We start from the raw sequence: 23,676 nt of genomic DNA, 5'->3' as shown, positions 1-23,676 counted from the left end.
TTTTATCTTGCCAAGCCTTGAGACTACTGGCTTCTCTGTTTAGGGAGTAAAAAAATAAAACTGCCCTTTTTCCTTTCCACATCTCCCCTCCTTTCCTGCATTCTCTCTTAGGGAGGCTTTTAACCATTTTCTCTCAAGGGTCTTTGGGAAAGACAAGGGCTTGCGATTTACAAGCTCTCTGAAAATTGCCCACACTGTTTGGCCTTGTTTTAACATTCTTCTTTCAGTTTCCCTATCCCTCTTGCCCTGGAATTTTCCTAGCTTTTCATTGCCCTGTAACATTTCTGCACAGGGGCCTCTCATGCAAACTACACTTTAGGAAGAAATCTGCACTGAACTACCTGCCAGTGTTTCTGCCAGCTGATCCAGTCCTTATCAAGGAATTCCTGGAATCCTATTTCAGCCAATAGGACTGAGGCTTTCCCCAGCCAATTGGAGCTTCACAGCTATATCCCCATTAGTTTGTCACTGACCAATCAGAGTGGCTCTCTTATGACCAATCAAGACTGTGCCCTGTGGACCAATCAAACTGTGAGGATTTGGATTCCTCATTTGCATGAGGATGAACCAGTCAAGGATTAGGTGGGTGACTTCTATCTATACAAGTCACCTCTCCTCTGGCTCTTGGAGTGAACTTTTCCTTTAAACCAAAGACTAAAGATTGTGCTTCCCTGGCTGGAGCTATTGGCTGGAGCTGTCTCCGCAGAGTAGACCAGGGCTGGAGCAGAGCACAGCACAGCTGTCTAGCGGGAGAGGGGCCTGTCCCCAGGATCACCTTGCCCCAGGGCTGCCTAACAGCAGTTCTGTTTCACACAGGTGCTGCATCACAGCGGAGCTGTTTGCACTGAATAAAGTTTTCTTCTTCCCCATTTCCTAAATTGGGGTTTCCTGTTGGTATTGAATTGACATCAATGACCATGCATTGACAAACTCAAATTTTAGTTGGTAAATCTGAGAGGAGTATTCTGGATAATACTGAGTTTCTTTTGCTGCACAAGTGTGTTTCTGAAAATTTATTTTAAAATGTATCTTAACCCTTTGCACTTGCTTGCTTTTTTTCTCGATTCCTTTATTCTAATGGCTAACCGTGTCGAGTCACACTCGACATCCGAGTGCAAAAGGTTAAACTTGCTAGGGAGAGCCACAGTTATGAGCACTCTAATAATTCCAAACCCTGATGGACAGCTGGAGGCTCACATTTTAAGATGAATACGGGCAGGGTGGCTCCACCTTTTCTTGCCAAGTTGCTGCCAGAATAACAAATCCACCTCAGTTCCTCCAGCCTACCCACCCCGGGGAGGGCTGGAATTGATTCCAGCAGGGCCGCTGTAGGCTCTGCATTCTGAGAACTCCTTTTATGGGGTCATTGCTAGTGGCTGGACCCCGCAGGAAGGGAAACCACTCTTCTAGCCATTCTCTGGCCAACCATAGACGACATGGGTTCTGGGTGGGCTTAGAGGGAGGAAGGGTGACACTGAGAATGCAGGGTCAGCCCTTTCCTTTAAAGATGCCTCATCCTCAACAGCAAGTATTCACTAAATCTACTGCTTTAGTCCAAGTCCCCAGACCAAGAAAATGTGAATGCTGATGGGAAAGAAGATACCAGCTCAAACTGACTAGCCCATTTATTTTTTTTAAAGAAAACAGATCTGCAAAGAGCCTTTTGTGTTGTAAGTGGCAAACAAAATAACAGTTCATTAATGTGTACGGCTTATTTCAGGTAGCATGTTAACTTGAGAGTCAATGTGGGGTCTCCACGCAGGGGAGTTGGCTGTCTTTACATGCTAGAATCATTGATGATTTATCTGCCTGATAACTTTTTAATAGCCCTTAACACAATCGTGGATATTTATGACTGTTTTATAAAACTTTGAGTATAATTTTACTCCTAATATAGTTTATAATGTTTTGCTGTAGTGGCTGTGCTTTTTCAGTCATATTTAAGGGTCTTTTGAAATCAAATACTTTTTCCGTTACTGCAGTGAGGCATTGTGGGGAAATGATGGGCTGGGGCTTGCTAAAAATGGGACGTGCCTTTATTTGGAGTCTCAAAATGGACACTTGGAAATTACCTCGTCCAGTTTTGACCAAGGGGCACGGATGGCATTTCGAATGCAATCATTTTCCATTGTCTAGGACACTCCTGAGCATTGTGAGAGAGTTAGTACCCCTGGCCCATACCTACCAAATGCCATTGAAATCACCCAGAAATTTGGACATCAAAACACCCCTGGGCATTGGGGGGGACTGTCCTTGACTGAGAATCGCTGATCAGTCCTACACCCGTGAATGGCTGCACCCCTTCGTGTGTCCTCTAGAGACAGGTCAGCCGGCTCTGCACGCGCACCCCCAGCGATGCAGAGATCACCGCCTCCTAAAGCCACATTGGAACTCTACTTATGACTAAAATGTTATTTTATGGCATAACCCCACCCCATCACAGCCCCCTCATTCCCATCACCATCCTTGGTCCAGAACACAGCCTTCTTTGTGCCTCATCTCCTTCCACATGAATGCCCTTCAGGACTTGAAAGGAGTCATTGTGTTCCTGCCGCTTGGTGACAGTCTCCCACCTCTCTTGGAAACCTGCTGTGTCATTTACATAAGTTTGCACTTTATGGTAAAGCACTTTTTATATTCATTTAATTTTCACACTGTGATGTGGGCGTGATCATTTCCACTCACAGGTAATGAAATGGAGTCTCGGTTTCCATGACTTACCCACGGCTGCATCGCTGGTATTGGCAAAGCCACACATGAAACTAGTTCTTAAAATTCAGTGCCAGTCACAATTTTCACAGTGTCCACTCAATTTTGTCCAGTCTCTCTCTCTCTCTCTCTCTCTCTCTCTCTCTCTCTCTCTCTCTCTCTCTCTCTCTCCAATGTCACCTTTCTTTCTGTCTCCAACTCTGCTTGTCTCCCAGGTAGGAGGAATCAGTGGACCCAATTTTTCACTGTTCACATCCTTTACCATATAGCTTTGCAAATTCCTCCCATCAGCAGGTAGAGTGTATTTCTCCACCTTTGATTTGGGGTTCAATAGAATGAAAGGAAAATGTCATTATGCCAATTCTGGTATTAGGCCCCAGGAATCCTTGTGTGTCTCCACCTGCTCTTTTGCATTTCTGCCATCACCAGACACAAATTGCAGAGCCATCTCAGCCAGCCCTGCCTAAGTTAGGTGACCCACGCCAACCCACACACCTGCAAAAAAACGTAATTGATTTCATTTAACTTACCAAGTTTGGGGGATTTGTTACGCAGCAGTTGCTAACTGACACATTTCTCCAACCTTCAGAAAACAAAGACTTCACTTTAACCAAGGGCTTTCCCTTCATCACCTAGAAGCCTGTACTCGCTTTCTCAGCATCTGATCTTTCACTTATCCCACACACCACTGCTCCCTGTCTGCCCGCGCTTCCTGTGAGAAGGTGCTCTCAGCGCCTGATGGCCGGATTCTGCGTGGTCCCTGCAGCCTTTATTGCCTCGTACCATCCTGCACTTCTGAAACTCCTTCCTCGGCTTTCATGACATTTCCCATGCTTCTCAGCTCCCTTCTCTCCTTCCAGGGGTCTCTCCCCTGCGCCCTCTTGCCTCTCACTTCACTTCCTTCTCTCCAGGACACCATCCTCTCCTGTGACCTCAAGGACCACCAAAGCTCTGAGAGCTGTTCTCAACAACACATCTCTTCAAAGTTCCAACTGTGTGCATGTCCACTTGACAGCTGCCCCAGAAGGTCCTGCCCATTTTAGCCAGGGAATTATTGCAGGCCAAGTGGAGGAAGGACCTGCATGGGGAGAGACTAGTGGCCGGGGCTCCAGACAGGAAGGTACCACAAGAATCCAACAAAACATGACGTGGCCAGACTTGGGCCATCGGGGTTACCAGAACCCTTGTTTGAGCACCCACGCTCCTACTTGTAGAGCTGGAGTTTTGTTTTTGGACGTGGGCCGGACTTCGCACCTATCCTTGTCCATCCAGCCAAGGTTAGATCTAGCCCAGTACGGCAGCCAGTCACGCTCCTTGTTAATTTTGTTACATCCCATAATCAGGCATCTGTCCCTGCCGTGGCTTGTGTCGCTCGGTCATCTGATCAATGTGTTCCTTCCATCCCGCCTCAGTCACAGATAACATTGACAAAAAGGGCCTGGAAGAAGACTACGGGAGAGACTGCTGTTTTAGCGACCAGGTGGCTGCCTGTCCCAGAAACGGGTGCAGGCCCAGCTTCTAAGTGCAAGTAGATGTGAGCATTGCTGGGTTCAATGGGCTTTGGAACTGAGTGCGGAGGGAGCCTGGAAGGGAGCATAGCCTGCTGGGGAGCTGCATATGGTTGTAGCATCAGCCGGAAGGAGTAGGAGGTTGACAGGGGACAGTGAAAACAGGAAGCAACTCAGTAATAATTCTGAGGCACAATGAGGAGGCATAGAGGGTTCAAGCAGAGGAGTGACAAACGTGTACCCTTAACCAAGCACTCCAGCACCAGTGGGGGGATTGGATGCTGTGGGTTCAAAATGAGAAGTGATGAGGGTCTTGGAAACGGTGACATTTGTGAGGAATGAGAAGAGAAGGCAGAAGAATGTGACTGAAGTAGCAGAACGAAGGCCCGGGTCGCAGGGAGTTAGCAGGATCTGACAGGGAAAGACGCAAGTGAAATTATGACTCAAAGAATGAGTCACTCGCCTGGCCAGGTGGCTCCGTTGGATGGAGCATCGTCCGGCACATCAAAAAGGTTGCAGGTTTGATTACTGGTCAGGGCACATACCTAGGTTTCAGGTTTGAACCCCAGTCGGGTCATGTACGGGAGGCAACTGATGGGTGTTTCTCTCTTGCATCAATGTTTCTCCCTCTCCCTTCCCCTCTCTGAAATCAATAAAAAAAAAAACACACGTATTTTTGGGTGAGAATTTAAAAAAGAAGTCACTTATTCATTTAAAAATGTCCATTGAGCATTTACTATGGTACAACCACTGGATTAGACCCTGCAGATGTGCTGGTGAAGAAAGCAGACAGTGCCCCTCTCTGGAGGTTGGCACCCTAGCTGGGGAGGTATCCGGTAACGTGGTGGGAGGCCAGGAGCCAGGGGTGGATACTGAAGCTGAGAGATAAAGGATAAGAATGAGAGCAGCCAGACTGGGAAGACAGTTCGGGCAGAAATGACAGCCTCGGGGAGAGGCCTGGGGCAGGAACTGAACAGCAGCGGCTCTGCGGGGTGTGGGGGAGGAAGGCGGGAAGCAGGAGCGGTTATTGGTTTGGGAACACCAGTGGCCACGTTCTCACCATTTAACACATCTTCCCTGAGAATGAAAGCGCACAGGGGCCGTGGAGAAACAGAGAGCCCTGATGACATGGTTTGAGTTCCTGGATCCATCCATGCCTGAAACTGGTGTTACCTGTTGGAATTCTCAGTATGTGAGCATTGTTTTTTTTTTCTTAAGCTAATTAGAAATGTGTTTCTGTCCCTTGCAACTGAGAAGGTCCTGACCCAGGTCTCTTCCAGTCCTATGACTTGATCATCTTGAGCCAAGAGAAGAAATTTCTTGAAGAGAAACAAACCCTCTAAAGTATAAACACTCATGGGCTGCAAAGCATTAGAGGAGAAAAGACTGTGGCCTGAAAGGCCAAATGCTGGCTTTTTCAGGTAGGGCAACCTGTCCAGGTGGATGGCAGGGCAGGAAAAATGATGGAGGAAGAGTGACTGAAGAGGTGGACTCTGGTAACTGGGGAATAAGTGACTTAAGGAAGCGATGTAGGAACGGCCTTCAAGGCAAAGGCAGATGGTTCATCTTGGAAATGTTGGGGAGTTGTTTCCCCCAGCCTGGAGGAAAAGAAACCACTTGGGTGTGTAGACAGGGACGAGGAAGGAGGTTTTGCTTAAGGGTTCAACTTCCACAGAGAATATATAGAAACCAGAGTCCTCATCTCAAGTGTGGCCTGGTCTGAAGCGAAGTAGGACCGAGGGCTTTAAGGAGTGTGGCCCGGGGAGACACAAGAAAATCAGCAAGACAGACATAATGTTCACCATCCTCCCGCCCTTCCGGGAAACGGTCTCATCAACATCCCCTTGCTCCAACTGAAGTCCGTTATTTTTTGTGACTTGTCTAGTTATCATTCTTCCAAAACACAGAATCTCTCTCTTCAGGTGGTTAGTTTACTCTGAGCTAGATTTTGAGTGTCTTAAGCAGGAGAATATTATTATGAAATGAATATTTTTGTCCCATAAGATTTTTTTATTTTTATTTTAAAAAACACTTTTTTGTTGATTTCAGAGAGGAAGGGAGAGGAAGGGAGAGATAGAAACATGAATGATGAGAGAGAATAATTGATTGAGCCCACAACCCAGGCATGTGTTGCCCTTGACCAGAATCAAACCCAGGACCATTCAGTCCGCAGGCCGATGCTCTTCCACCGAGCCAAACCAGGCCTCCCCCTAAGATGTATAGGTTGAAGCCCTAAACCTTGAAATGACTGTATTTGGAGATGGGACCTCATGGAAATAATTAAGGTTCAATGAGGTCACAGGTGGGCACTGATCAGAAGGCGAGTGAGAGCGTAGGGAGAAGGTGGCCACCTGCCCAGCCGGGGAGAGCCTCGACGGAACGGAGTGGGCTGCCACCTTGATCTGGGACTCCCCAGCCTCTAGAACGGTAAGAAAGAAATTTATATCGCTTAAGCCACGTGGTTGGTGGTGGTTTGTTAAGGCAGCCAGGATGACTGATGCAGTGTGTACAAGGTGCTGAAAGGTAGAGAGGAGCAGGCTTTGAGCAGGGGTGCTAACAGGGCCCTAGGACCTCACCACCCCTAGAAGGGGAACTGTGCTTTCTTCCCTGGGCCAGGCGGGGGCGGCAGAGGGACTGGGCCCCCTATTCGTCCACCTCAGGACACGTGAGTGAACGCCCGCCCGGTGCATCAGGTGTGTCTGCCTCCTCCCCGGACCCTCGGAGATCTGAGCCTCTTCTCGGTGACCTTGTGGGTCAGCCTCCTCGGAAGAGACAGCTGCTTGCAGACTGGGGGCAGAGACTGGGTCCGGGATTACTGGCTGGCTTGTCTTGGGGCTGGGGTTTGCCCAGCGATCTGAAGCCTTTTGGACCCTCACATGCAGCCCCTGGATGGGGTCAAGATCCAAACTCACCACGGCCTCCCCGCTTAGGGCAGGGCCTGGCTCGCTAGGCAGCAGTCACAGTCTCTCCCGTCCCCGTCCCCTCTTCCTGGAGCGTGGAGGGAGGCATGGCTGACAGTGAAGAGGGTTTCCTTTGGTGAGCCAGAACTCAGAGGCAGAGAAGCATCGATCAGACCGTCAAACCTCAGAGGGAAGGTAGGGGAGGGTGGGGGTGTGGGGGAGAGATCAACCAAAGGACTTGTGTGCATGCATAGAAGTCTACACAGTCTCGAACCTAAACCACAGCCATTCTATGGTGAATTGACTGGCAGACTCACCAGCGGATTGTCTCCAGGGAGGCAGCCCGAAAGCTTGCCACAGGCAAGCTCGGAACCGAGCCTGACTTCACACCAGGAAGCCGGGCCCAGACCCTGAGCCTTTCCTACTAGTGACGGGAGAGACCCTGCTCCCCTCCTGCCCTGGCCCTCTCCCCGAGGTGCCAGCTTCCTGGCTGCTCAGGCCCGATTGTGCCTGAATCCAGACAGTCACAGCAAAGTGACAGCCGAAAACAGTCGCTCAAGGTGAAGGGTAGACCGGTGCTGCCAGACACCGCCCGGCGGCTGCAGGCGTCCCCCTGCCTCCCGCAGGCTGGGCCGCACAGAGTCTCATTCATACAGTGGGCAGGTCCTGGCCCTGTGAATGTGCTCCGTGCCCGGAAAATGGCAGCGGTATTTTCACCCACAGCAGGGGCAATGCCTGCCTGCGGGCCCTGCCTCTGTTCCTGAAGTGGGGGTCCCAGGCAGGACCTCCGGAGGGCAGGGGCTGGGAGACAGGGTGGCCCTGGCTGGGCAGTCAACCATCCTTTGTCCCAATGGCACTTTTAAAGTGGTGTGTCAGCCTGGCCTTTGGGATAACCTCTTTTTTATTATTTTTTTAAAAGGTATTTTTTGCCCTAACTGGTTTGGCTCAGTGGATAGAGCGTCGGCCTGCGGACTGAAAGGTCCCAGGTTCGATTCCAGTCAAGGGCATGTACCTTGGTTGCGGGCACATCCCCAGTAGGGGGGTGTGCAGGAGGCAGCTGATCGATGTTTCTCTCTTATCGATGTTTCCAACTCTCTATCCCTCTCCCTTCCTCTCTGTAAAAAATAAATAAAAATATTTTTAAAAATAAAAATAATTCTTTTAAAAAAAGATATTTTTTATTGATTTCAGAGAGGAAGGGAGAGGGGAGAGAGAGATAGAAACATCAATGATGAGAATCACTGATCAGCTGCCTCCTGCACACCCCCTTCTGGGGATGGAGCCCACAACCCGGGCATGTGCCCTGACGGGAATGGAACCATGACCAGCTCTGGCCGACACAGCTAACTGGCTCAAAGACCCAGGTCAGGGTTGCCATGTCTGGCCTGGGAGACCTAGATGGCCATCAGGGAGGAAGGGCGCAGGGGCTGGCAGAGGCGTGGCTGAACCTCTCACCGCCCAGCAGCCCTCACCCCTCTGGTCACGAGAACGAGGCTGCAGGGGAGGAACACGGTTTCCTCCTGAGCCTCCCCGGGGCGGTGAGGAGAAAGTCTTCAAGTAGGAGACGGCTGCAGATGAGGTAAAAATGCAAAGGGAGACAGGTCCAAGGGTGCAGTCCCGAGGCCTGAGGCCAGGGAGGGGTGCATGGCCCCCTCCTCACTCGGCAGAGCACTACCGACACAGGGCCCCGCCCGCCCTTACCTCGGAGAAATGGTGTGGCACTAAGTCTGGGCAATGTTATGTCCTAAATATCTCACACGTCTACGGCTCCTGCCTCTGGGCCCCGGGTTTGAACTGTGCCCTGCAGGTGCTCACTGGACCATCTGGGCCTCTGCTTCGGCATCTGTAAACTCAGGGTAAGGAGAGCATGCGTGCTGAAACCGGTTTGGCTCAGTGGATAGAGCGTCGGCCTGCAGATTCAAGGGTCCCAGGTTCGATTCCGGTCAAGGGCATGTACCTTGGTTGCGGGCACATCCCCAGTAGGGGGTGTGCAGGAGGCAGCTGATCGATGTTTCTAACTCTCTATCCCTCTCTCTTCCTCTCTGTAAAAAATCAATAAAATATATTTTTTTAAAAAAAAGGAGAGCGTGCGCCTCAGAGTGGTGCTGAGGGTTGAGCCTGGTGCTTGTGAAGCATCTAGAAAGGCCTGCTGCAGCAGGGCTAAGTCAGCAGTTGCCGTGCTCAGAGGGTCCTCGTCAGGGCCCTCCCTCAGCATCCCACCCGCCAGCTCAGGCTGCTCCCCGCCAGGGCCTCCGTGCCCACACAGCAAGTTTGCACCTCGCTTCCTGCTCAAAGGCCAGCAGCTGGATGATGGTTTTAAGCCCTTAGGACGGCATTCAAGGCTCCCCGTCTCCTCCTCATGTCCACACGCCGCCAGGCAGGGCGCATGCCTATCATGCTCTGGCCACACTGCTTCATGCCCAGGACTCCTGCCCGGATTCCACACTGAAGCGGGGTTCCCGCCATTGGTGCTGAGCCCCTGGGGTGGCTGATGACGACACGGGAGCACCTCCTGGGCCGGCAAGTCATACACTGTGTGTCTCATTGATTCCCACGACCACCCTTGAGACGAGTTCTCTTTTTGCTTCATGTACCAGGAGGAGACAGAAGCTCAGTGATCCTCCAGGTGAAACGTGAGTAGTGGAGCTGGGATTAAGTCCAGATGTGGCCGTCCCCCAAGTCCCTGTGGTTCCACTGACTTTGTACAAACCTCCCGTGTCACTTTAGGGGAAAAAGAGGTCTTCGAGAGAGGGTGGTCCTGAGAGGCTGTGGACACGGCTCCCCCGGAGGGAACATGGACACGGCTCCCCCGGAGGGATCATGGAGGGTTTGTGAGGTGTCGCTCTAGCTCAGCTGGAACACGTTTCCAGAATTAACGAATTTGTCTTGGTCTCAAGGGAAGTTGTCAAGGGGAAGGGAAGTGGCGGTCACACTCACGCTGCGCAGGTTGGGGCAGACCTGCAGGCTCACCGGGTCGGGGGGGGGGGACAGCCCAGCTGCGCCTCCCCCATCAGCTCCTCCTCCCCTGGGCTCGGCCCTGGAAGGTGGAGGCGGGGGGACGAGGCGGGTGCGGGTTGCAGCCCACCTCCATGGATTCCCGCTCTCTCTCCTGGGCTCCCACTTCAAGTCTGCCTTCCCTTCCCTGCCACTCAAGCCCGGGGGATGGACTTGTGAAGGCCGCTCACCCAGCTCCCAGGCACTCCAGGGCTCACCCCCAGTCCTGGTATGTCACTCTGAGGTTCTACTTCCCAGCCAACCCTCCTGGGCATGGAGAAGGAGTTCGTGGGTGTTGGATTAAATGAAGAAACAAGCATTTGAATAAATTAATATTTTGGTTGCTTTAGGCTTTACATTTCAGAAGTAAAACCAGGGGAACTCATTCTTTCCGGTCTCTAAAGGATGAATTAATGAGTATTAAACAGGTTCTCCCAAAGGGCCCCTGTGCTCACAGCTTTAGAAATAAAAAGTGGTGTCCTGGCTGGTTTGGCTCAGTGGACAGAGTGTCGACCTGTGGACTGAAGGGTCCCGAGGTCGATTCTGGTCAAGGTCACGTACCTCGGTTGCAGGTTCAATTCAATCCCTGGCTCCGTGAGGGAGGCAACCAATTGATGTGTCTCTTTCACGTCAATGTTCCTCTCGCCTTCCTGTCCTCTCTCTCTAAAAATCAATAGAAAAATATCCTCAGGTGAGAATTAACAACAACAAAAAATAAATAATAAAACTAAATAAAAAGTGGTTAGAGCGTTGGCCTGAGCACCGAAGGGTCATGGGTTTGATCCCCAAAGACATGTACTTGGGTTGTAGGTTCCATCCTTGACCCCAGTCCGGGTATTGCGGGAGGCAACCAGCCTCTCTCACATGGATATTTCTCTTTCTCTCCCCTCCTCCCTCTCTCCCTTCCATTCTCTTTCTGAAAAGCAATGAAAAAAGCATCCTTGGGTGAGGATAAGTAAATAACATAACATTATGGCTCACCGTGTGGTGATTAGATTATAATTGAGACTGAATTGGTGGTAAAGGGGCTGTGACTGTGAGAGTTTTGCTGCTGGTACCCTCTCCCTGGGCGGCAGTGAGGAGGCACAGGCAATCCCAGCAGGAGGAGCCTGTCAGAGCTTCTGCCTCCTGGGACGCCCTGGCGGTGGGCCTCTGAGGAATGTGAGGTGCAGGAACCTGGGCAGCCACCGGTCCTATCAGGAAATCTAAGCTGATGTTACGTCCAACCGAAAAGGCCAGCCACGAAAACAAAGTAGGGGCAGAACTGCAGTTTGAAATGAATATCTGGGTAGTCAAGGGATTGCTCCAGGTGACGGAGAAATTGGAAGGTGAGTCCCCATCCCGCACAGAGGTCTCCTTTATCTTCCAAACATCAGACAACCACGTGGAGCAGTTACCACCCCCGCCCCCTTACATGAACCTCGCTTTTTAATTCTTTCCAATGCGTCATCCGTTAGCACTGGGGGCCAGGATTACTCTTTTCCTTGGCAGCCATGATGAACCAAGTGTCTGCCCCTGGGGCGGAGAGCAGGCCTGGGGGAGGCAGCCTGGACGTGCAGCCCGTTTTGCAAAGATAGGGACTTTGGGGTCAGGCCTGGCCCTGAATCCTGCCACTGCTGCCAGCTGCTTGACCTGGAGCAAGTGACTCACCCTGTGGGAGCCAGTGCCGTCCCCCGCAGCGCGGAGACGGACCCTGCTCAGAGGTGTCTGGAGGCCCAGTCAGGCCAGGCTGGTCATTCTGTTTTACTTTGCTTTCATTCCAGCAGTTACATAACAGCCCTTTTCATATTTCAAAACAAAGTAATTTTGTTCACATTCATCTGATCTTTTCAAGTCTAGCTTTTCAAGGTCTTTTTATATGTTTCAGACCTTTATCCAGCTACAGGCCCCTCACTCCAACACCAAGCCTCCTGGAAGAACATGGAGGAAAATGTGATTATTCATGCCAGAATAGAACAACAACAACAACAAACAACAAGTAAAATATATAAAAATCTTAATTTCTTTTAATACAATAGTCTAGAAAAATCTGTAAATCTGTTTTGAAACAACTGTCTTTTCTTATTTAAAAAATTCTAGCAATTTTTCTATTTCATTTTTCCTGCACATTATTACAATCACTTCCGGGTCTTATGAAATTTCCAGGCTGCACACTGGCTCAGGGCAAACCGGTTTGGCTAGTGACAGAGGCTTGGCAAAGCTCACCGCCCCTCCCCAGCATCTATTGCCCCCCAGAGTCCCCAAGGATATGGACCTGTGCAGGCTGGCAGTCAGGAACAGCTGGATAGGGGCTGAGGGCCACTTGGCCTTTTCTCCAAGGGCAATCCTAACGTTTGGGCAGATGCCTGGCTTCAGCCGAGAGCCTCGTCCAAGAACATTATGATCTCAACTCCTGCTGGCTTCACGCTAGGACCTTAACCCCGACACCTCCCGGGCCGCAGCTGGGCAGGGCACATAGTTCCTGACATGCTTAGACGGTCCCTGGTTCTCAGCCTTGAGGATGAGAGAGGGAAGAGCAGCAGTTTGGCCTCAGGCCACTGTAGGTTTGTCTTCCAGGTCTAGCCCATGCTGTCTGGGATCGTTAGGCTGATCAGAGCCCCCATTTCCTCAAATATAAAGTGGGAATGACTCTGGCTGTCATGAAGCAGCGATGATGTGATGTGTATGTTCAGTGCCTGGCAGGCAGTGCTCGGTGAATGGCAGTTAGCACCGCGGACAGAGGGCGCTGACAGGGGAGTGCCCAGAGCGATGGTGTGGGGCCTCAGGAGCCACCCCCCACCAGGGGCTTTCCTGTTTAAGGTGCTGACGAGAACACAGACACAGAACATGCAAAACAACCATGGAGCATGCAGGACCTCTTTATTTAGTCAGTCTTTATTTTAAATGTGTGCTTTTGAAATAGTTTATTAAATATGACCTTTCAAAATTCAATTCTCACAATATTTACAGTGAATTTTGTGCAAGCATATATTGACTGAGCTTCTGGCTCCCTCTTTCACATTAATAATTTACAAATCTGTATTACAACAAAACCCCAGCTACTCCACTTATTGTCTCTTAAGCCTAGTTTTGTTTGGCAGGTACCAAACCAGGATAAGGGGTTGCTAGGTAAGAGCTAATTCAAACCCAGAGAAAATAAAATGTTTTACTTACCAAAAAGGATTAAACCAAGGCCTTGATTTGCAATTGAAAACATGTGTCCCATGATGTTGTGGGACAGTATTTAAGCAACCAAATAAATTTCCAATGGTTATTGTGCCTTTGTTTTTAAAAATATATTTACACTCATCTCTTCTAATCAAATAAGCAAAACCAGAAAAGACGAACTCTAATAGACTTTGGACTGTCTGGGAATGTTCTAAACGTAATTAGACTAAAGAATGAAGGGCATCAGACGGGCTGCCGGCTGACCCGCCCACGCCAGCACTGGCCAGAGCTGCTGCCAGAAGGTCCAGGAGGCCCCCAGGGCCCACACCGTCTGCCTCAGGACTCCACGCTGCGCACAGAAGAACATGAACCTGTGCCCCAGCCGAGGAGGGCGAAACCCTGCCAGGTACCTCTCTGGGTAGAGAAACATCTGGTTGAGGAACACAACACCCAATATTGTAAGAAGTAAAGGTTCCTACAGAAGACAATAACTCTTGATTTGGAAACTGCAAGAGAATATTTGGGACCAACATTTGATAATTTTTCTACCTTTTCACTGAATACTTTAATAGGAAATTAAGAGTGACAGCTTATTAGGAAATAAGCTGAACAATTTTGTAGTCATTTGACACTTTTTTGTGCATTCAATAATCTGCCCTCCCAATGACAATGTTCCTTTATTTATAAAAATGGTTTAAAGACCTGTGTGACCCTCTGTACATTCTAGGTATCCTAATGCAATGATTCCTACTCTGAAACACTTTCGCCACAAAACATTTTCCCCGTGATAAGAATTATGAATGAAATATTACAAATGTTCATGAATGCTATGGAAGTCAGTGTGAAACATCCATGACTATAGCTGGAACTATGGTTTGAATCACCTGTCCCGAGTTTCCAAGTGAGCAGGTCACACGATCCAGGTCCGCTATGCCCCTGGGCCCTTGGAAATCCTTGGTTCTGAGCTATCGCTACTGCAGGTGGGGTAAGGGCGGAGGGGGTGGGAGGTGCCAGGAGTCAGGAGAGCTGAGGACATCCCTTGTGATGGAATGTGGGACAGTGAGCAGAAAGGAGGGCGATTTCCTAGGAAGTCAAGAACCACCAATTAGAGTTAAAAGACATAGGCAGGGAACAAGAATAGCTAGTGAATGAACACATGGATCTTATTTTCTCAGACCCGTCAGTGCCTTAAGGAGTTTGCCCAAGTGCAGGTAAGTCAAACAGCCTTGTGCCTTCTGCCCAGGCCCAGCTCTCCTGAGAATCCCACCCTCTTTGAGGGTTCAGTGGCCCATCACTTGGGCTCCTCCTTAGGGGTTCATAGGGACTGGGAGCTCAGGGTTGCTTTTCAGCAACAAAAAGTTACAATTGCTTTTATTAATAGCTCTGATTTCACATAATCATAGATTTGACTAAACTGAATATATAATTCTAGGTTAGTTTCTTTTCATTCAAATGTTCATATTCCATCTACACTGAACAATACACTGAGAAAAACAGGCCCCTCTCATGAGACGGTGACCGGCCAGGAACCGGGTGAGGCTTCAAGGGGCCGTTTTCTTCAAGTCGCGAATCTGTTTAATCAAGTAGTTCTTCTCGTCAGTGAACTGCTCATCGTCCGTCCTTTCTTTCTGGAAGCTGCTCAGAAACTCAATGAGTTTGGGTTGATTTTTTAACAGAATCTCCACAATAGGCTGTGTTTTGTGAGGACTGGCCACAAATACCTGAAACATAAGGAAACAAATATGGAGACAAGCAATGCACACCAGGGACAGCACGGATCCCACTTGTTCATGTGGCACCCGGGCAAGTATAATAGACAGCCTGGGTCACACTTCCTTTATCAAGGAAAATCAGTAATTCCCCATTCATATCCACTTCCTATGCATTACATAAAACTATATTTGATATATTTAAAATTATGTCATATACTTATACATTTAAATTATAATTAAATATATAATTATATATTAAATATAATATATACAGCATATATTTAACACAATATATAATATACTTCGTATACCTAATATGTAATATACTCATCTGGCTTAAAATTTAAAAAGGGCCAAGGTGAAAAGTCTTCCTCTCACCTCCCCCCCCCCGGAGGTCAGCCCGTTTTCTCGGGGACGTGGGCATTTATACTTTACAGCTGCCCCGTCCCTTCCTCCCAGAGATGCTAGCTCAGCACGTCTGGGCTGCAGGGCTGGCATTCTGTATTTTTATAAAGTTCCACAAAGAGTCTTTATGTACTCCTGGTTGAAACCATGATCCTGGACAAATAATTTAGGAATACTATGAAAGGCAGCAAAAACTGTAACAGTAAGACACAATCACTCAAAACTATAATATTGATTGGTACAATGTTTTGCAATGGACATACTTCCTCGTTAGATGCTACTTATATGACTACATGACCAGAATACCCATAAAGGTATCAACTCCTCTGTAGCTCTCCGGGCTCTCTCATGCTCTCTCTCACACTTCAAAGTGCAGAGTGTTTCACCACCAGCCCCCTGCCCCGGCCTCCGCATCCTGCACCTCCAACAGTGCACTCTGCTCTCAACGTGCTGGGAACAGGATTGCTTGTGACAGTGGGGGCCACAAGGCTGAGCCCTAAAGGATCCCCCAACCCAGCAGCTATGGGGAGGGAGAAAACGACACGAAGATGGTAAGAACCACCCGGCCAGTGTGGCTCAGTGGCTGAGCATCAACCTCTGAACCAGGAGGTTATGGTTCAATTCCAGGTCAGGGCACACGCCTAGGTTGCAGGCTCGATCCCCAGGGCAGGGCATGCAGGAGGCTGCTGATCAATGATTCTCTCTCATCACTGCTGTTTCTATCTCTCTCTCCCTCTCCCTTCCTCTCTGAAATCAATAAAAATATAAATCTTTTAAAAAGATGGTAAGAACCAATGAGGTTCTGAAAGGCCACAGAGGTTCAAAGGAGAGGAGATTACATTAGATTTCTGCGTTTGGAACAGGAAGGGCTCGTGGTGTAGGCAGCCACTGCCAACCTTTCGGACCTCATGGACCACCAGTGTCCGCGGACCACCGGTTGGCGACCGCTGGTGCAGGTGACATGAGAGCTGGTCTATGAATCAGATTTTCTATTTATTCTTGAGTCAGTTTGGTAATTTGTATGTTCCTAATCATTTGTGCATTTCATCTAGGATATCTAATTTTTTTTAAATATATTTTATTGATTTTCCACAGAGAGGAAAGGAGAGGGACAGAGAGTTAGAAACATCGATGTGAGAGAAACATCGACCAGCTGCCTCCTGCACACCCCCTACCGGAGATGTGCCCGCAACCAATGTACATGCCCTTGACCGGAATCGAACCCGGGACCCTTCAGTCCGCAGACCGATGCTCTATCCACTGAGCCAAACCGGTTTCAGCGGATATCTAATTTTTTGATGTATAATTATTCATATTATTCTCTTATACTATTAAAAAATTCTATAAGGAGATTGAATCAGTAATCAAAACCCTCCTGATAAAGAAAAGCCTAGGACCAGGCAATTTTACTGGTAAATTCTACAAAATTTTAAAGAATTAACACTAATTCATTTAACAATTCTCAAAAAAACAAAACAGAAGGGAATACTTCTTAACTCATTCTTAGGCCAGCATTACTCTGATACCAAAACCAGATAGAGACATCACAGGAAAACTACAGACCAATATCTTTTATGAATAAAGATGCAAAAGCCCTCAACAAAATACAAGCAAACTGAGTCTATCATCATATGAAAAAGGATGATACGCCATGGCCAACTAGAATTTATTCCAGAAACCCAAGGTTGGCTTCACATAATAAAATCAATGTACTATACCACATGTACTAGGTGGAACTGAAAAAGGGCAAAGGTGAAAAGTCCCCTCAAAAGATGAATGTTCAAGTCCTAACCCTCAGTATCTGGGAATGTGACCTTATTTGGAAATAGGGATGTAATCAAATTAAGATGAGGTCACCGTGGACTAGGGTGGCCCCTAACCCGAAGACTTAAGAAGAGGGAAATTGGACACAGAGACACAGGGATGTAGAGAGAAAATGCCATGTGAAAATGGACACAGAGATCAGAGTCACACAATAAGCCAGGAAACGCCAAGGGCTGCTGGGAACTAGCAGAAGAAGGGGACAGGCATGGAATGCATTCTCCCTGAGCCTCCCACAGGGACCAACCCTGCTGATCCCTGATCTTAGACTGTAGTCTCCAGAACCGAGAGAAAATAACTTTCTGCTGCTTTAAGCCACTCAGTCTATGGTATTTTGTTACTCTAGGAATCTAATATATCACATTAATACAATGAAAGGAACCACATCATCATTTCACTTGATATAGAAGAAGTATTCAACAAAACCCAACATCTATTCATTAAAACAACCAAAAACTTTCAACATGGGACAACTGGATAGCCACATACCAAACAATGAAGTTGGGCCCTTACCTCACACCGTAAGTAAAAAGTAACTCAAAATCAGTCAAAGACTTAAATATAAGAGCTAATAAAATTTTTAGAGGAAAATATAGCGGTACAACTTCATGATCTTGGATTTGGCAATGTTTTTTAGCTATGATCAAAAGCAAGAGCAACAAAAGAAAAAATAAATTGAACATCAAAATTTAAAAATTTGTGAATCACAGGACACTATCAAGAGCATAGAATAGGAGAAGATACTTGCAAATCATATATATGGTAAGTGTCTAGCATCCGAAATACAATAAAGAACTCTTATAATTCAACAACAGAAATACAAACAAGCACTGAGGCCGGTTGGGCTCAGTAGGTAGAGCGTTGGCCCATAGACTGAAGGGTCCCAGGTTTGATTCCAGTCAAGGGCACACACCTCGGTTGCAGGCTCTATCCCAGGCCACAGTTGGGGCATGTGTGGGAGGCAACCAATCAATGTGTCTCTCTCACATCAATGTTTCTCTCTCTCTCTCTGTCTTTTCCCCTCTCTCTAAAAATGGAAATATATCCTCAGGTGAGAATTAACAACAAAAAACAAGCCTTTTTACAAAGGGGCAAAGGACTTGAATAGATAATTCTCTCCAAAGAAGATATACAAATGGCCAATAAGCATATGAAAAAGTGTTCATCGTCATTAGTCACTGGTGAAATGCAAATCAAAACCACAGATATTACTTCACACCCACTAGGCCAGCTACAATTTTTTAAAAATGACAATAACAAGTGTTGGCAAGGAAGGGGAGAAACTGGAACCCTGAACGTTATTGGTGGGAATGTAAAATGGTGTAGCCTCTGTGTAAAATAGTTTAGCAGTATCTCAATTAAGTTACACACTGAATTACCATAACACTGAGCAATTACATTCCTGAGTATATACCCAAAGAACTGAAAACATTTGTTCAAACAAAAACTTGGACAAGAATGTTCACAGCAGCACTATTCATAATAGCCCAAAGTCCATCAACTAAAGAATGAATAAACAAACTGTGACATATTCATAAAATGGAATATTATTAGGCCATAAAAAGGAATGAAGTACTGATTATGTTACAACATGGATGAATCTTTAAGACATGCTAATGAAAGAAACCAGACACAAAAGGCCATAAATTGTGAAATTCCATTTATACAAAATATCTGGAATAGGCAAATCCATAGAGATTGAAAGCAGATTAGTGATTGCCGGGGCTGGAGATAAGGCAAAAGGAGGAGTAATTGTTTAATATATGTACAGGGTGATGAAACTGTTCTAACTAGATAGTGGTGATAGCTGCATAACACTGGAAATAGACTAAATGTCACTGAATTGTACACTTAAATGGTGAATTTTACGTTATGTGAATTTTACTACAATGAGCTACAATTGTTACTTACTTAAAAAAGTAACATTTACAATGTGACACAAAATGCCTGATGTATTAGTATGTTAGGAAGTCATATACTGGAGCCAAATGTGTGGCTCTTCTAATTACCATGCTGTGAAGTTTTAGCTAGAAATTGTCTGGCATTGCCCTAGCTGGTCTGGCTCAGTGGATCCCCAGGTTCAATTCTGGTCAAGGGCACATACGTCGGTTGCAGGCTTGATCTCCACCCCTAGCGTGCGGGAGGCAACCAATCAATGTGTCTCTCTCACATCAATGTTTCTCTTTCTTAGTCTCTCCCCCTCCCTTCTACTTTCTCTAAAAAATCAATGGAAAAATATCCCTGAGTGAGGATTAACAACAACAACAAAAAGGAAATAGTCTGGCATTTGTGGTAACTACATAAGTAACTCATAACAGTCTTTCTTTTTTAAAAGAAGATTAAATATACTGGGCAAACTAAGCTTCTCTGTATTAATCTGAAATAAATATAAAATGTGTTGGAATTTGCAGACAGGCATCATTGTATCAACTCCATTCAATCCATATATTGTACAACAGACCTAAAAATGGTTACATTTGTTTTCAAGTTTAAAATTTTGCCTTATTTTTATTTTGTATGGGTTCTGAACTCTGCTGCCTCTAAAGGTAGATGCTGATTTGAGGCAACTAATGCAATACTGCAGTACTCCTTTGGGGCAGCTGGGACACTGAAGGGCCCTGGTCAAGGCTTGAGATGAACCATTTCATAAGAAATGCACTTCCAAATCAACATCTGGGAAACCAAATATTTTTTTGTTTTGTTACCCTCACCGGAGGATACTTTCTCCATTGATTTTTAGAGAGAATAGAAGAGAGGGAGGGAGTGCCCTTGACCGGGAATCGAACCCGAGACCTTTTGGTGTGTGTGTGGCGGGGAGGGGGGCGGCAAGGACACACTCTAACCACTGAGAAAACCAGCCAGGGCAAAACCAAATCAATTGAATATATGTTCAAGATAGAGCATTTGTTGGTTCTGTCTGCTGTACCCATTTTTAAATGCTATTTTCAATCCCCCCAAAAGTTATACAAATGAAACTACTTGTGACTTTTCTTTTTAGAATGCATTCTTATTGTCTGTATCCCTTAATTTACACAACATGTTTCAGAAATGCGATTTACGGAGAAAGACAAATATCACGACCACGATTCAAATATTTCAGAAAACTAAGAGTATTTTAAGCCTGAGTGCTTTTAAAAATGAAAAACAAAAAATTCTTATTTTACACACATATTCATTCATTCTATTCAAGTTCTATTTTGCCAAGAGGGATTTGTGCTAGACCCAATATTGGATAGCTAGTTTTCTCCTTTATATACCTTACTGTCTGTGATACATGCTATAAGCCTGGAGTGCTTTGTACATGGGTTTGAAATTGGGGCTCTTGTTATAGTTACATAGAAGTTACTAAAAAGAAAATTTCATTCTGTGCAAGTGTAGAATAAGACCTTTTCATTCTAAAGGTTCACCTTCCCAAATGAATACAATATTTAGACTACTTTGATACTAGTTAAAAGTAGTTGATGAAACATTAGCTGATATAAACACTTTTTCAGTGTACTATTAAAATTTTTAGAAAAAGTTTTGTTATTAAATCAGATCACAGCTGACTCCTAAATTCATTTGGTCTCAATCGCTTTCTCCATCAGTAGACTTAGATTTGGTGCATTGTGACTGGGGAAGTTGGCCTGTTAAAAAATGGGTCCCTAAGGAAGTGGGTAATTTAGGGTTAGTCTTTCACCAAATTAATGTGTAATTCTGCTTGCTTTTCAGTAAGACCACATGAAAATTATTCTCAACTAGGATGTTTCTTGTTCTGTATACTTTTTTTTAGATGAATTATCAAGCTGGCCTTTGAATTTTGGAATAACCTAGGATAGAGCTTCTTGTTTTCATAGAAATGGCTATTGTGGTCAACTGCTAGGATGTGGATGACAGAGTGATACTAGTACACTTAGGACCAATTTTGGCATGAGTCATCCCCAAATTCCAGCAGCTCTGAGAGGTGAGTCAAAAGGCACAGACCACCCACACCCCTACACGGTTTGGTGGGAAGTGGCAACATGTCCTTTGCGGTTAAGGAGGTTAACAGAGAAGGGAAAGGAAGATTAGCTCATAGCTGATTCCTACATTCATAATGGGCACATCTCTGGGAAAGCCAGATGACAGAGACAAAGGTCACCTGAACCTAGTATCTTAGACCTAGACTTTAGTGTTACTCATTCTGTAAGTGAGGGAATGATAGATCCAGATGGATTTGCCCAAAGTCACTGCTGGCAATTGAGCCAGAACAAAAACCTAGGGCCCCTGACTTCCATCCAGTTCTTTCCTGCTGTCACCACACCATCCTGCTGTCAACAGGAGAACATGTGAAATGGCATCTCATTTCAGTCCCTGAACTTATCAGCAAGCTAAAGAAAATGAGACACTAATAATCTGGCAAAGACATTTTTAGTCATGTGTTCCACATTTTCTGCACCTTATGGAAGGTGCTTTGGGGGAAAAACTATCAATAAAGAACTGTGAAAAAACTCTAGGCCTTCGCTGTTACTTTTTCTAAATAACAAGATATTATTTTTGGCAAGTAAACAATTCGTTTCACATTTCAGAAGGAACATAGTTGGGGTACAGGGTAGGGTTAGGGTTATACACATATGCAAGTAAACAAGCAGTCAACTATTTTTAAATTTACCTAATCTGTCTGATGATTAGATGATCCAAATTCTGATCTCAAAGGATGAAAGTAAGTTATTTCTATTTTGCCACCCACTGAATTATGCATAATTTTAGCATAATTATATAAAGCTTGCTCTCTTCTAGAATGATATATTAAAATTCCATGGAAGCTGAATGACATGACATACAGTTTTACTGTCAAAAGGGTCATAAGAGGGACAATTATTTTATATTACACTAGAGGCCGGTGCATGAAATTCGTGCACGGGGCAGGAGGTGCCCCTCAGCCCAGCCTGTACCCTCTCCAATCTGGGACATCCCTCTCACAATCCAGGACTGCTGGCTCCCAACTGCTCGCCTGCCTGCCTTCCTGATTGCCCCTAATCGCTTCTGCCTGCCAGCCTGATCACCCCCTAACCACTCCCCTGCCAGCCTGACTGATGCCTAACTGCTCCCCTGCCAGCCCGATTGCCCCTAACTGCCCTCCCCTGCCGGCCTGGTCACCCCTAACTGCCCTCCCCTGCCAGTCTGGTCATCCCTAACTGCCCTCCCCTGCCAGCCTGGTCCCACCCAACTGCCCTCCCCTGCAAGCCTGGTCACCCCTAACTGCCCTCCCCTGCAGGACTGGTTGCCCCCAACTGCCCTCCCCTGCAGGCCTGGTTGCCCCCAATTGCTCTCCCCTGCAGGCCTGGGTCCCCCCCAGCTGCCCTTTCCTGCAGGCCCAGTCGCCCCCAACTTCCCTCCTCTGCCGGCCTGGTCACCCCTAACTGCCCTCCCCTGCAGGCTTGATTGCCCACAACTGCCCTCCCTTGCAGGCCTGGTTTCTCCCAACTGCCCTCCCCTGCTGGCCATCTTGTGTCCACATGGGGGCAGCCATCTTTGACCACATGTGGGCAGCCATCTTATGTGTTGGAGTGATGGTCAATCTGCATATTATTCTTTTATTAGATAGGATAGGCATTTTCTAGTCCACAGCAGTCTATTTTTGTTCCATCAAATTTGTGTTTATTTTTTATGAAATAATTATAACAGAGAAGAGTATAGGAATAATTGAAATTTTTAAAATAAAATATTACAGATATAATTAAAGCCTATTGGACACTTCTTCATGATACCATTCTCTTCCCTAACCCTCCCCTGCAGGTTTTTAGACTATAACTGCATAACTGAATCCACATATGGTATTGTTTTTGCATGTTTTCAAACTTTAAATAACATCCTTTTAATGTTTGTTTATCCCATTCAATGTTTCTGAGGTTTATCCACACTGATTCATTAATTTTAACCCATTAATATATGCAGTTATATGGCTATGTCACAATTTTTATTTCCCCAGCCATTTATGTTTTTCCCCCTCTAATTTTACACCATTCTAATCAATGTTGCAATGAACATTTCTGTACATGATTCCTTATGCACACTTTCAATTCTTAATTTTGCTAAACTGTTCTCAAAGTGGTTGTACCAATTTACAGTGTATGAGGGTTCTCACAGCCTTCAACATTACCAAAATTTGATATTGTCAGACTTAAACATGTTTGCTAATATAAAGAATGTGAACTGATATCTCATCAATGTTTTAACCCTTTGCACTCACTTGCTTTTTTCTCGATTCCTTTATTCTAATGCTAACCATGTCAAGTCACACTCGACATCCGAGTGCAAAAGGTTAATGGACATTTCCATGATTACTAGTAAGATGAGCATTTTCAACTATTTATTGGCCAATTAGGTTTCCTCATCTGTAATTATCAACTTGTATCCTTTGCCCATTTTTCTATTGAATTGTTTTCTTTTTATAAGTTACCCGAGGCCCAGTGCATGAATTTATGCATGGGTGGGGTCCCCTGCAGTAGCCTGCAGGGA

The 23,676-nt window shown here is 46.4% G+C and overlaps 1 protein-coding gene across 3 annotated transcripts in view; it reads right to left on the bottom strand.

Moving 5' to 3' along the window:
• Nucleotides 1-12,935: 12,935 nt before the first annotated feature.
• Nucleotides 12,936-23,676, bottom strand: part of CAB39L (calcium binding protein 39 like) — a 172,570-nt gene continuing 161,829 nt past the window's right edge. For all 3 annotated transcript variants that reach the window (XM_028151629.2, XM_054719797.1, XM_054719796.1), the window contains one exon: nucleotides 12,936-14,979. In XM_028151629.2, coding sequence (XP_028007430.1) covers nucleotides 14,800-14,979 — 180 coding nt within the window. In that variant the 3' untranslated portion in view covers nucleotides 12,936-14,799. The remainder of the gene's footprint in view (nucleotides 14,980-23,676) is intronic.

The sequence above is a fragment of the Eptesicus fuscus genome, chromosome 8, assembly GCF_027574615.1.
Source record: "Eptesicus fuscus isolate TK198812 chromosome 8, DD_ASM_mEF_20220401, whole genome shotgun sequence".
Taxonomy (NCBI): domain Eukaryota; kingdom Metazoa; phylum Chordata; class Mammalia; order Chiroptera; family Vespertilionidae; genus Eptesicus; species Eptesicus fuscus.
The sequence above is the reverse complement of the archived record's forward strand: the minus strand, read 5'-3'. Positions and strand labels throughout refer to the sequence as shown.